The sequence below is a fragment of the Poecilia reticulata genome, linkage group LG4 (genome assembly GCF_000633615.1).
Source record: "Poecilia reticulata strain Guanapo linkage group LG4, Guppy_female_1.0+MT, whole genome shotgun sequence".
Taxonomy (NCBI): domain Eukaryota; kingdom Metazoa; phylum Chordata; class Actinopteri; order Cyprinodontiformes; family Poeciliidae; genus Poecilia; species Poecilia reticulata.
The window spans coordinates 20,293,404-20,306,254 of record NC_024334.1 but is presented as its reverse complement, the minus strand read 5'-3'; the positions used below and the strand labels follow the sequence as shown (position 1 = coordinate 20,306,254).

Sequence of the window (12,851 nt, the reverse complement as noted above, 5' to 3'; positions counted from 1 at the left end):
CGGTTCCGCATGTGTCCGTGCCTCTGATGCGTCCTCACAAACCGAAATAAAAATGAAATGTGTGTGTAAAAGCTCGGTAGTGGAAAGACACTCGATAACGACGTCGCTGTTTTTGCATGTTTATTTTTATTTGAATAAATACTCCTTAAAGTGCAAGTCATAACAGTAATATCATGCAGTGCATAACAAGGTCCAAACCCCAATCTTAGACACAAAGATCGAGAAAGACAAGCACACACACACACATACACAGACAGAGGAAAACACCTTTGTACAAAATAACAGCAAGTAATGTGCACACACACACACACACACACTCACAACATAGATGGGGTTGTTTAAGGTCACTATTTAACTACAGCTAGACAGAGGACAGCTTTGCAGTGGAAAACTCCCTTTGGTAAAAATCTGTATTTCATGAGGCCTGCTGGCTCGTTGCTGAGGATTCATGAGTAACACACCACTGCAGCTGCAAAGGTAGAGAGCTACACCTGTTGGTAAATACTGGTTATACGAGAACAGTTTGTGTACATCCGACCCAACTCTTCTGTAGAACCCTCATAGATTTTGTGCACCATGTTTTCTTTGGGCAGCAGTACCGCAGGCCAATGCATATTTATAGACAGAATCTGTGTTGTGAAGAGAGTCTGGGTTATACAGCCGCATGTATGTTGCAGGTATGCAAGTAATAAAGGGTTTCAGCAGAGGATTAAAAAGTACAGCTTGCACTGTTTCAAAGAAAATTGCTTCAGAAAGTCTTCATTCCCTTTAAAACTCAAAGTGGACGGACTTTAGACCCAGTCCTGAGGTCCAGACTCAAACCCTTCAACATCACGTAGACGAGTGTTGGGCAGTAACATGTCACAGTTGTTCCAGCAGTGGTAGATTTAGCGACAGGGGATGTGGCTCACCACCCAGGGTGGCAGGCTAAGGGTGTGGTGTGGGCGCACAAGAAAGGGGGGAAAAAAAGTCAATGAGTTGCAGCCTGGGTGATTTTTCTCCTGCTTTTGTGTATGTAGCTAATGACGATGGAGATTCAGATAGTGGAAACCTTTACTGGTTTTGATGATTTCCAGTTAAAAGGTTAAAATAGGCTTACTGTAGACTGATCAAATAATTCTGCTTAGTTACATTACACTGTAAAGATCCACCGCCGTGTGCCAATATTACCTTTTTAAAGTTTAGTGTTTCTCCTGGGATGTACAATATTTTGAAGTCGGAGATCATCGCAATGTAAAACAGGCTCAGGTGATTAAAAAAGTGATTTAAAGCTCAATTTAAAGAAGCACCTTTCACACCAAGTACAGCTCCACCGCTCCGACGGCACTTAGAATCCAAACCACTGACTACAGTCGGTACTAAGAAAGAACAAACAACTTGGTCGACACAAACGCATTCAGCGATAAACGCGTGTCATAGTTTAACCAAAATACGACAGTCCTAGAAAGTTATCAATGCTTTATAGAAGAACTGATTAGTCGTGCAATAAGTTACTTTTAAATGAATAAGATGCACTAAAAAAACCTGCAGAAATCTACATCCTCTAAAGGTTCAAAATGGGTTTTTACAAGAGAACCTGAACAGGCCACATTCTGCTCGACCATGGCCTTACACATGACCCGACACAAACGCACACAAGAAAGATAAAATGTTAAAACAATAAAGTTACTAAATGAAAACAGTAACACAGTGTAACCTTCACTCATAGTGCCAGTAAGAAGTTTGCATTCCCATGATAAGTATTATCATTTCAATGATGTTCACTCATCCGCAGTTCTTTTTCCAGGATAGATTTACTTTACAGCAGCCATCTGGAAATCTCAATGCGTTTCAAAACAAGAATTTTGAATTTTTTAAAAATGGTAACTTTGACCCTGTTTGGATTAGATATAACACAACAAATGTGTTGTATTCATATCAGTCCAAACAAAAGTGTCACTAAAAGCTTTAAAGTAAAATGAAATTCACACTGATGATAGCTGAATGTAAACCTCTGACTGGCACTGTAGCTTTATCCGATACGCTGTTCTTCATTTCCGGCACACTGAGACCTGCAGCCAATCACAAATTTACAAGATCTAGGCGACATTGATGGATATCAAATAGGTATTTTTTTAAAGCTTCTCAGAGTGAAATCCCTCGGCTTCACTGCAAACAGCAGAACAATCTACCATTCCCATCAGAAACAATGAAGTCTAAATGAGTTTTCATTTCACATTCGCTCTCTGCGTTAATCGAAAAACTGACATGTATTAATGTGACGGGGAACATTTATCTAGAGCGTCAAAGGGATTAATGAAGTTGTAGTGTTCGTGGACGCAGATCTGAAATAATCCATTCGGTAACATCTGTGAGCCTTCCTGCAGTGTGGAGCAGTGAACTGCTGAGCCCAGTGATAAGGAGTGAAGGTGCAGACGGAACAGTCAAGAGGAACCAAACGGGGCAGACAGCAGCTCAGATGGCAACAGTACACAATAACGTCGAGGTTGGATTGTTCTGACTCCAGCATCTCTGACCTTCCAGGCTTTAAATGTAAAACATATGACGACCAACTCTCCCTCTGACATCAAGCTTTCACATAAACATTGCGTTGCATTCTTTAAGGCATCTGTGGGGAGTTTTCTGTGGCTTCTGCTCTCCTGCGGCAGTAACACACCACCTCACATGACACACACACACACACGCAGAGTTGCTAATCTTCAGATTGACCGCCTCACTTCGATTCAAGTGTTTTAGTCACGGTTTGAAAAGTTAGCGCGAAGATGTTTGTAACCCTGAAGCGTTCCAGAGCCACATCTGTTGTTATACAGCTCAGCGCCGACTTCCTGATGTCACGGACCTCTGTGTTTTTCTAAAATGAAATTCTGTTCAGGCAGCTTGCTTTATCAGAGCCTTTGCACGTGCTGAGCGTCGGGTGAAATGACACAGGTGTGTGACGCGGTGAGATAGCGTGTGTGTGTGTGTGTGTGTATGTGTGTGCGTGTGTGTGTATGTGCGGCACGGGGCAGTTTCAAGCAGAAAAATCAATGTAGCGTCCAACTGTCTGTCGTGCTTCGTTAAATTATTCAATAATTTGTTCAGTGGAGATGTTTCGAATAAAACTAGTGTTTTAAAAAAGAAAATCTAAAAATAAATATGAATCTGATATCTAAATAATATTCTTTTTGGTATATATATTTCAATCTACAATAAAATATAAATATACATGGATAACAAAAAGCTTCTGCACTAGCATTATAAAACTTGATATCTATGAAGTAATGGTCCTCCAGACACAGCTGCAACAGCGATCAGTAAGACAAGCGGCAGAACTGACCTCGGATCAGCGTCTGAGGCCAACTCAGCAGGATGTTCGGTCGTTACATGTTGACGCAGCTGATAAAGGACTGAGGGGGATTTGTGACGGTAAACTCGACATTTGCCCACTCTGATGGGATTCTGACCTCTCCCTTATTTATTTATTCTTTTTTATTCTCTGGCTTCCACAAGTTTATTGATGCATCTCACATTTTGTAGCTATTAGCCCTGAAACACGCTCCCCTCCCACTGACTTCCGGGTTAACAAGGCAGTTTGGGATTTAGCAGGTTATCAGCGAGCCAGCGTGGTGATGAGACTGGCGCACATTTCGAAGAAGTCCATGGTGTGAGAGCCTTGACGCGCGGCGAGCAGGGGGTAGCTGCCGGACAGCGAGCCTGGCAGGGAGGAGCTGAGCTGGGGCAGGTCAATGGCGGGGCTGGCCGAGTCGATACTCAGTCGGGGTCTGTGGAGGCCGGCGGTGGAGCCCGACCGCTGAGGGGTGGACGACCCAGATTTAAAGCCAACCGCCTCCATGATGTCGTCTGTGGGTAACGTCACGGCAGATCAACAAGGCAGCAGCGTTAGGTAACGGATCATTGAATTCCTATGAAACCAGCCTCAAAGTGTGTTGCTAACTTTGCCTCACAGGGCTGAGCTAAACGAGAAAGCACCTTGAATGGGTATTTCTGACTACATGTTCTCACTTTATCCAGTCCAGTTGTTTTTTTTAAAAAAAGGCTCATTTATGTATAAACTGCCTCTTCTGAAAATATTACTTAAAGCCTGATAGTTGGTTTAATAGTTGTGATGAAAATCTTGCGATATTCATCTTTTGGTTCATCACAAGATATTTATCTTGTGATGAACAAAAAAAACTGCTGCAAATGAATAAGAAAGTGAACCATTTTTTTATCTAACTTCCACACGCAGAGCAGAGTGGTAAGAGGGGCAAAATGAAAAATTCCCAAAGCTCAGTTAGAGAACTTCAACGCAGAAATATATTTGGGTCATCAAGTCTCAGTAATAACCATAGATGCAATCTATTCAAAAGTTTAAAAAATTTGTCGGTTAATTTAGCATTTTTAGCAGAAATATGTTTGCCACTCACCATCGATGCTCTTGAAATCGAGGAGGTAGGATCTGTTGTCAACTTGGTAGAGCTGCAGGCTCATTTTCACCAGATTTCCCGTTACTGGATTCTTCCGGCGAACCCGCAGATGGTACGGGTTCACCACCTGCCAAACGGTAACCAAACGTAGACCTGCCTGTTTACTTTACGACCTTACAAAAAAGAAAAAAAAAAAAAAAAAAAACACTGTTACCTTCCAGTCAAAGTTGAGTTGTTTCATGGCTCTGTACACCTCAGCCATGATGTCGTACGGTCTGCTCTGACTCCTGATCCCCAGGTGCCATTTGGCCTTCTTCACAGCGAGCGGTTTGGGCCGGGTTGTGTTCAGGGCATCCAGAGGACAACGGGATTTGGGGCTGTCGGCCAGAAGCGGGGGCATCCTCTCTGGGTGGGGTTTGACGCCGGGGGGCAGCGGCATGCCTTCTTCGATGAAGGAGCCCTGCGGAGGACTGGAGGCCAGGTAGAACTCGCTGGCCTGGGTCATGATGCGTCGGTTATCTATGATGAGGTGATAAGCTACTGCTAACTGATCCTACAAAACACAGAGGTGGAATTGGAAGTGAAATGTTTAACTTTTTTTTTGAAAATCAGTTTCAATTTATAGAATTGTGAAAGTTTCTAAATAATATTTTGCACATGTTAGATATTTTCTGGTGTGAGGGAGGAGGATGGAGAGGAGAGGACTAAATGATCGTCAGATGATTTGCTGTTTTGACCCATGAAGAAGTTGCTGCGTATTTTCTGACATGGCTCTGGGTACCTGTGGATCTCCGCTGTAGAGGCTGGACACCACTTCAGACTCGGTGCATTCAAACTTCTCGCACACTTCCCTGACCGCCTCTTCGTCCAGCACGGTGGCATCGTATGACGGGTCCTCTGGGAACAAGTAGCCCGGCAGGTCCTTCTTAAACCACTCGTGTTCCCTGACGGAACAAGGAAAGGTCACGTGCAAAAGTAATAATTGATGTACAAGAGCTGCAAAAAAAAAGTGTTTGGTGTAGGAATTTTCAAGTGACAAGATTCTCAACGGTCATTTGGAGATGTTATTAGAGATCGAAGAGAGACATGAGCTAAAATATCTTCCGATCTGCAGCTTTTGGTAAACCTGTAGGATAAACTGAAGAGCAGACGAGAGGACACACAAATAATAGCGCATTTAACTACCAAAGACGATTTTACCAGAGCTAACAAGAGACCATGTGTGACACAGAGGCCAGATTCATCTACAGCAGAAAACCTAAGCAGTGCCTAAGAAAAGTTTTGGTTTCTTCAGGTTAGAAAGAAAAGACGAGATGAGAGGAAAGATTAAAGTCTCCAGAAGGAGTGATTAGAGGTGGTAAGAGTTTTCATTCCCAAAGGAGAAAGTACCCGAGGCAGACGTGAACGCTTGATTGCCTCTGTTAGAGAGATGTGTATTTCTATAGTGTTTTCAGACGTTTGCCTAAAGGCATGTCATTACAACGTGTCAAAAGTGTTTTTTGTTTGGGTATTCACTTTTACTACCAGAAGGGGAGGGGCAACATTATATACAACAGGTTTAAAGAGGTTCAACAAACACCGAGCCTTTCTGGTTCCCTACTGGGACCAAACCGGCTTTGCAGCAAATCCTCGGGGCTCAAAGCCTTTAAACAGCTGATTCAATTGGACTCGGAACACAGCGCTGACTCGCTACCTGATGTCTTTGATGGTGGCTCTCTTAAGTGGGTCCACCTGCAGCATGAGCATGAGCAGCGACGCCACAGAGCGGTTCAGGTGCTCGGGGATGTAGAAGACGCCTCCTCTGATCTTCTTGAACAGCGTGGGGACGTGCTCGTCGTCGAAGGGCAGAGTGCCACACAGCAGCGCGTACAGGATCACGCCGCAGCTCCAGATGTCCACCTCTGGGCCTGCGTACAGCCTGGAAGACACAAACTTGTGTTTTTGTCTGAAGCTTCTAGCAGACTGCCAGGTTTCAGTTTTGGTCTCATCCGACTAGAGAATATTCCTTAACGTGCGTCTGTGTTTCTAACATTATTTATGCTGATATTCATTTACAGAGAGGGGAACTCCGTTAACAGGGAAGAGCAAACGCACACCACACTTCTCCAGATTTTTTTGCTGTGAAGATGTAAAAATAAAATAACATTTCCTTCCTCTTCACAACGATGGATGACCTCGAATTTGACTGATAAAATCGCAGTAAAATACACTTAGTCTATAATGTGACAATACGGAGGTAACTGTGAAATTACGCTTAAAGTGGCTAGAGATTAGATATAAACACGTAATATCTTGCTATGAAACAAGCCACTCTGTAAGGTTGGACTGGACCATTATTCACTGGTCTGTTTACTATAGTCTGGGAAAGTACTGGGCCACTCCTCAATTTTTTGTCTTTCATTTTTGACAAAAACATAACATTGTTTCAAAGAGGTCTTAAAGAACCAAATCTCAACAAATTGAAATACTTTTCAATTTGTATTTTTCTCACAACAATGAGAGCTTTTTTTTCTCCGTTTCTAATTCTTCGAAACAACCCAACACTTTTTATATTGGACAAGGCACCTTGTGACAGGAATAAAAGCAGGAAATTGACTTTTTTTTTATTAGTAAGGGCATAATATTAAGCTTGACAATGATCAAAAACTCTCTGACAATTCAGTATTAAGAATAACTTGGACCTAGATAATGATAGTTTTTTTAAAATTGTGATCCAGAAGGGAACAAAAGGCAGCCAACACCAAAAGCAAACCTATTGGCTTCTCCTTTAGCAGGCAAGAATCCTAGAGGTTTGCAGATTTATATACAAATCACTGCTTCTGCTTATTTCGTCTATTTTTCAGGCAGTGTATAAAGACAGGAGGGGTGACTAAGGTGTTTCCTGACAGCCTAATACCTATTAGCATCCATCTGAATTATTCATGTGATTACAAATCTAAGCACACACCTTCCTGAGATGACCTCCGGAGCCGCGTAGTTGGGCGACCCACAGCTCGTTCGTAAGAACTCTCCGTCTGACATCATGTTTGAAAGTCCTGTAAACCAATCAGAAGGCAAGCACACATTAACAACCGTCTTTTATCACTCTGACAGTAACAGGCAAGACCCAAAGAGCCCCCCGTGATCAAATTATTGCCTTTAATCCTTCAATATTGACAGGCTAAATTGAATATTGCCATGCAGCGAGGGCAGAGTTACACACTGTGGACACCTTGAGATCTTTATCATCCTTCACCCGCCAAGAGCCTAAGCTCTAAACACAAAGCTCCTCTAATTGGATGAGCCTCTCTCTGACTAACGCAGCCTGTGCCAAACACCAAACATCAGACACGGTGCGATTTGCTGACCTTCACTTTATCTGTCCCTGAGCACTCCCTCTCTTTCTCTCTGCTCACCAGAGTCTTTTAGCTCGGAGCCAAAACACTTCTCCCGCTGTAACCCTCAAACCCCCCGCCGACTCCTTCCCTATCAGATGACACTGGGCCTCAAGGCGTCCTGCCAGACTTGATATGAGACCTGGCCGTTGCTAAGGGACGTCTGGCTGCGCACGAGGACCCTCGCCTGTTTCAGAAAATATTTTCCTTCTTTCTTGGTCATATTGCATCAGCCATTCTGTCTTCAACCGGAAAAATGAATTCTCCGACAGGACTCTGACGACGTCCTCATTCGTATTTGAATGACTCGGTGCAAAACTACAGTGATGCAACTCAAGCTTAATCAAAGTTTTACTTAGTAACTCTGATGTGTATTCTTCCTCTAAACCGTTATGGAAAAGGGGTGTCCAAACGTTTGGTCACATAGGTCAAAATCGTCAAGGGCCAAAAAAATGAACCTACTCGGCAATAAACTAACTATGCAACACTTTAATTCAACAAATAAAGTAGTCAGATTTGTTGTTGGAAAGAGAAGTGTAAATTATTATAGATATTTTTTCATTGGTATGCAGGCAATAAGGCATACCTGCAAAAACCTAAGGTATATCTTATTAAAATAAATTTGGAAAATTTCCTAGATTTCTAGTTTGAAAAACTAGAACAAAATGTAGTCATTTCTGAGCTGCAACATCAAGATTTCTTTGTGAATGCTTGCTTTAACAAAGTTTAATAAATGAATTAAAAGAAGACTTAAGGACAGCAAAGTCAAGTTTTGAGTAAAAGTCGGTAGATAGATGTGGTTCTTACAAGAAAATGCAAAAAATGTGGTTATTTAAAGACAAATAATTGGTGTTCTTGCTAACTTTTTCTATCGTAAACAAATTTTACTTTGTCTGTGATAACTTTGCCCTAACTAAAAATACATTTGTATGTACATCAAACACCAGGGTACAATTTGGACGCCGCTGCTTTATGGTGTATTTCTATGGGATCTTACCGAAGTCGGCAATCTTGGCGTTCTTGTTGGCGTCAAGCAGGACGTTCTCGGGTTTGAGGTCTCTGTGGACCACCATGTGCCTGTGACAGTAATCCACAGCCGAGATGATCTGCTGGAAAAGACGGCGAGCTTCCGAGTCCTCCACCTGAGGGACACAGCGGGAATTAAAATGCATCAGACCACGTGAGGCAATTCAGCTTGATTTTCTGTTTTTCTTTTCATCGAAGGTCCTATGTTAGACATGAGAACTGAGAAAATATCCCCACATTCTTTCGGTAACAAATTCATGTCTGATCTTGTGGCTGTATTCCAAGATTTATTCGTAAACAGACTGAAAGTGTTGCCATGCAAATAGTTAAAGCTGCATTAGTTGCTTGCTGGCCACTGGAGGGCAGTGCATTAGATGTGATAAACATCAACATGACATCTCATTACTATTCTGAGAAAAGTGAAAAAATGCCTTTTTGTTAGAAATCAACAAGAAAATTGGCCAGTGATCAAAATCAGTCTGTTTTTCCCTCATCAACTCTAGTTATGCTCAAATACTCAACAATCTCCTTTTAGGACAAGTCCTAACAGAATTATGGAGTGAATCTAAACAAAGAAAAAACATACTTCAGTTTATAAGTACATACAAAAAACATATTTTAAAATAAATATAAATCTGAAGAGTACTTGTTTAGCCTGGACCTAATTGCTCTGTAAAGAATATAACTGTTGTATTTAAAATGTTTTTGAAAGATATGAGTCACAGAAGAGGTTTTAAAAGCCACTGTAAAACATAAACTGATGGAAGATGCAAATCAGCTAATCACTCGGCACATAGTCAATACTTTCAAAAACTCAAAGAAATTCAGGTAACAGAGCAACAGGAAGCTAAATTAAATGCTAATGGAATATATTTAAATAAAACATATTTTCCTGAAATTTATAAATACATGACAGGAATTATGTTGCATTTATATGAGCTGAGTTTGAAGTCTGGTTTCGCCTGAGTCATTGACTTATTCTTCATAAGTATTTTTAGGTAAAGCTAACAGAACTGTTGTAAAGTAAACTATTTAACCCACTTCAGAAATCTCCTTCATAATTTAACCAAGTAATTATGAATATTAATCTATACGTTAGAATTGACAGAAAATAATGTTTTACCCTTCCGTTTTTGCAGATGTAGTCAAACAGCTCCCCTCCAGACACATACTCCATGACCATGAAGAAATCTGTTGGTGTACTTATTACCTGGTAGCTGGAACAAGAACACAATGTGTTAAAATGAGCTCACTCCAATCTGAATCACATCTTTGCCTCTAAACTCCGTTTATAAGTGGAGAATTTGTGCCCAACTTGACTGAGAACACAAAATATCAGCAAAACCTCGACTGGTGCAGGTAATCCTTTCATAAAGGTCGGGTTTATTACGCCGCAAGATCAACCTCACAAATTGCTGCTTTCGGGAGATTCTGCACTTCATCACAATCTACTTCACTCCTGATAGTGGAGCGCTACAGGCCCAGCACCGTGGGGGGGAAATAAATCCAAACTAAATCTCAATCCTTTCCCCTCTATGTAAACATGCAAAGCTTTTCAAAAACCAATAAAGTCAAATTGATAAAGTTGATCAAATCAATCTGGAACGTGTTGGGTCATCCACCTTGCTTTGGTCTGCTTGTTGTTGCGTAGAAGATGCTGGAAATACACGCCTCTGTCTAAGTCACACAGCTTTCCCGGAAAAGACCTGAGCGCTCACATATCTGTCACCACCAAAGAGCGTGAAAGTGTGGACTAAACCCGACCCTCACCTTAAAATAACACGGAAATTGTTGGGTGATTAAAAAAAAAAACCTGAATGGTTTCTAAGTTAGGATTTCAAGAACCCTCTATCATCTTAAGCAGAGATTTGAAATGGAAAAGGGGAGTAGATTACTTCATGTAGGTCCACGCATGGGTGCTTGTGTGTGTTTACGAAAGAGGTGATGTTATTGTCTTTGTGTGTTCTGTCTCGTGGGAACCCTGTAGGCATGACCCGTACAGAACCGCGATAGTAAACACGCAGGAACAAGGAAGCCCTGCCACCATAAACAGGCAACACAACATAGCACAACACCCGCATTAAACGCAGCCGGTTATAGAGCGCCGATAAGTTTGAAGCCAGCTGCTTGTCAGCCTGAGGAGTGTGTTGCTGCCACTCTCCACTTACAGCTTGATGATGTGGGGGTGTCTGAACAGTTTGAGGTTCTGGATCTCCCGCTTGATTTTCCCCACAACATCGAGACTGCGGATCTTCTGTCTGTTGAGGATCTTCACGGCGACTTTGTGGCCCGTTAATTGATGTTGTCCGACTGCAACAGCAAAAACACAAACAGGGCGTCGGTTTCATAAATATGTGGAGAATTGAGCGCAGAGTGTGGGCAAAACAACACGAGATAATTTGTGAAACTGCAACCGTGTAAACATTTTGGGCTCAGTGGCACTGTTCATGTGGAGAATAGGCTCACCGCTCAGGGAGGCATCAATTCGGGAGAGGCACAAACAAAAAGATATGAAACGGGTTGAAACCTGCATTCTATTTCTTTAAAACAGAATGTACTTTTTTCTCCTTTTTTTGCATAATGAATACTCATACAAGACTGAATATTGGTATACAAAAAACTAGATCAACCTGTCTAATTTTACCTGCGTGGAAAGGCAGACTGGTTTTTTTTTTTTTTAAAGCCAATGGGACTTGAAGTTGTTTCAATTAAAAGGGTAAGTAATTCACCTAAGTTTAGGCAAATGTTTTTGTTTTTCCCAAGATGTAGAAAGCTCTAGAAATCCATTCTTCTATAACTTCACAGTTCAGTTAAGAGCAGACTAAAACTAAAATTACAAGACAATTAAATTCTGAATAAAACCATGCTATGTTTTATTCAGAAGACTGAAACTAAATCAAAATTTGCATTAATGCAATAACTACAGGAAGGCTTCAGTGATTTTCATGCGTTTTGGCTCGTATTGTTCCTGTCTTTGTTGAGGGGTGTCGGACTTTTCTGTCAGAAACTGTGAATTGATAATATTATTGCAACTGTCAAAGCTTTATTTTTATGTTTTATTTATTCATTTTTAGCTGCCGACGCTTACCTATAGGGATGAAACAAATAATACATTTATAAAACATTAAATGCAATTAACTTTTTTTTTTTTTTTTTTTTTTTTTACAATTGTTCTAATTCGGTATTAAAATATCTATTTACAAATCATTTTTTATGATTTACCTGCTGTTATAAATGGTATAAATAGCAGCTAAAGGTGAGTTAGCTTAAAACATAACTTAAGCTACACTCTCAGCAAACAGGCAGGGTGAACGAGCTCACAAGGTCATTGTGAGAGCACCAAAACTAGCTAAGAGAAGATAAATACCCAGCAGTGTGCTTTTGAAGCACAACTAAGCGTACGTGAATGGCTTTCTTGCCTTGACAATAAAACCTAACCCGGTGTAACCATACTGAACTACCACCCGGTGCACGGCTACCTTAAAATCCGTTAACTATATTTTTATTCTTAGGACCAAACTGGACGGTTCATGCGTCCGTCATAGTCCTGATTAAAAATCCCACCGTCACACAAAGGTTCCTTTTTTTCTTTTTTCTTTTAACACAACAATGTAAAGGTGTGAAAATTTGGTTTTGACTCTCTGCTCCCCTTCGTGTTATTACACCTGCCACAGCTGATAACTGTGGCTACCGAGAGGTTCTTCGGTGAAAGAATTTGACTTTGAAGCGGTCGAATTCGCAGGCGACCTCTACGCAAAAATACCAGTCCGAGTCCGCCTCTAAAGGCGTAGAGTTACGCTGACTGCTTACTGTCAAGTTCAACACGGTACGCTATGACAGGAGGCAGGGCCACTAACATTAACTACTCCGACTGACAGCCGCAAATGCACACATTTATGTTTGACGTGACACGAAAACATGACTTAACTCTTCACTTTCCCGAACGTCCCCACTCCGAGCGTGTCGCCGAGGATGTAATGGCCGATCTTTACCCTGCCTTCGTGTTTCTGTTGTTGCCGCTCTGCCATCTTCTCCGTTACGGACG

At 41.5% G+C, this 12,851-nt stretch overlaps 1 protein-coding gene across 2 annotated transcripts; it reads right to left on the bottom strand.

Annotated features, from left to right (window-relative positions):
- Window positions 1-107: 107 nt before the first annotated feature.
- On the bottom strand, window positions 108-12,834 carry prkaa2 (protein kinase, AMP-activated, alpha 2 catalytic subunit). 2 transcript variants are annotated; one of them, XM_008407381.2, is made up of 10 exons: window positions 12,735-12,834; window positions 10,975-11,116; window positions 9,930-10,023; window positions 8,778-8,922; window positions 7,354-7,441; window positions 6,100-6,324; window positions 5,188-5,350; window positions 4,621-4,959; window positions 4,407-4,533; window positions 108-3,840 (listed from the first exon to the last, which is right to left on the bottom strand). In XM_008407381.2, the coding sequence occupies exons 1-10, from the start codon at window positions 12,832-12,834 to the stop codon at window positions 3,590-3,592; spliced, it is 1,674 nt and encodes a 557-aa protein (XP_008405603.1). In that variant the 3' UTR covers window positions 108-3,589. The 2 variants fall into 2 exon arrangements, with proteins under 2 accessions (XP_008405603.1, XP_008405604.1); XM_008407382.2 differs by lacking the exon at window positions 12,735-12,834 and adding an exon at window positions 11,273-11,947.
- Window positions 12,835-12,851: the final 17 nt, after the last annotated feature.

What these genes read in the sequence shown, in the direction of transcription:
- prkaa2 (XM_008407381.2), bottom strand. Translation starts at nt 12,834, where the DNA reads ATGGCAGAGCGGCAACAACAGAAACACGAAGGCAGGGTAAAGATCGGC. An exon ending in CACCCCCACATCATCAAGCT is followed by an intron (nt 10,024 to 10,974) that starts GTAAGTGGAGAG and finishes TTCTTGTTCCAG; the next exon opens with CTACCAGGTAATAAGTACAC. An exon ending in CGCCAAGATTGCCGACTTCG is followed by an intron (nt 7,442 to 8,777) that starts GTAAGATCCCAT and finishes ATTGGTTTACAG; the next exon opens with GACTTTCAAACATGATGTCA.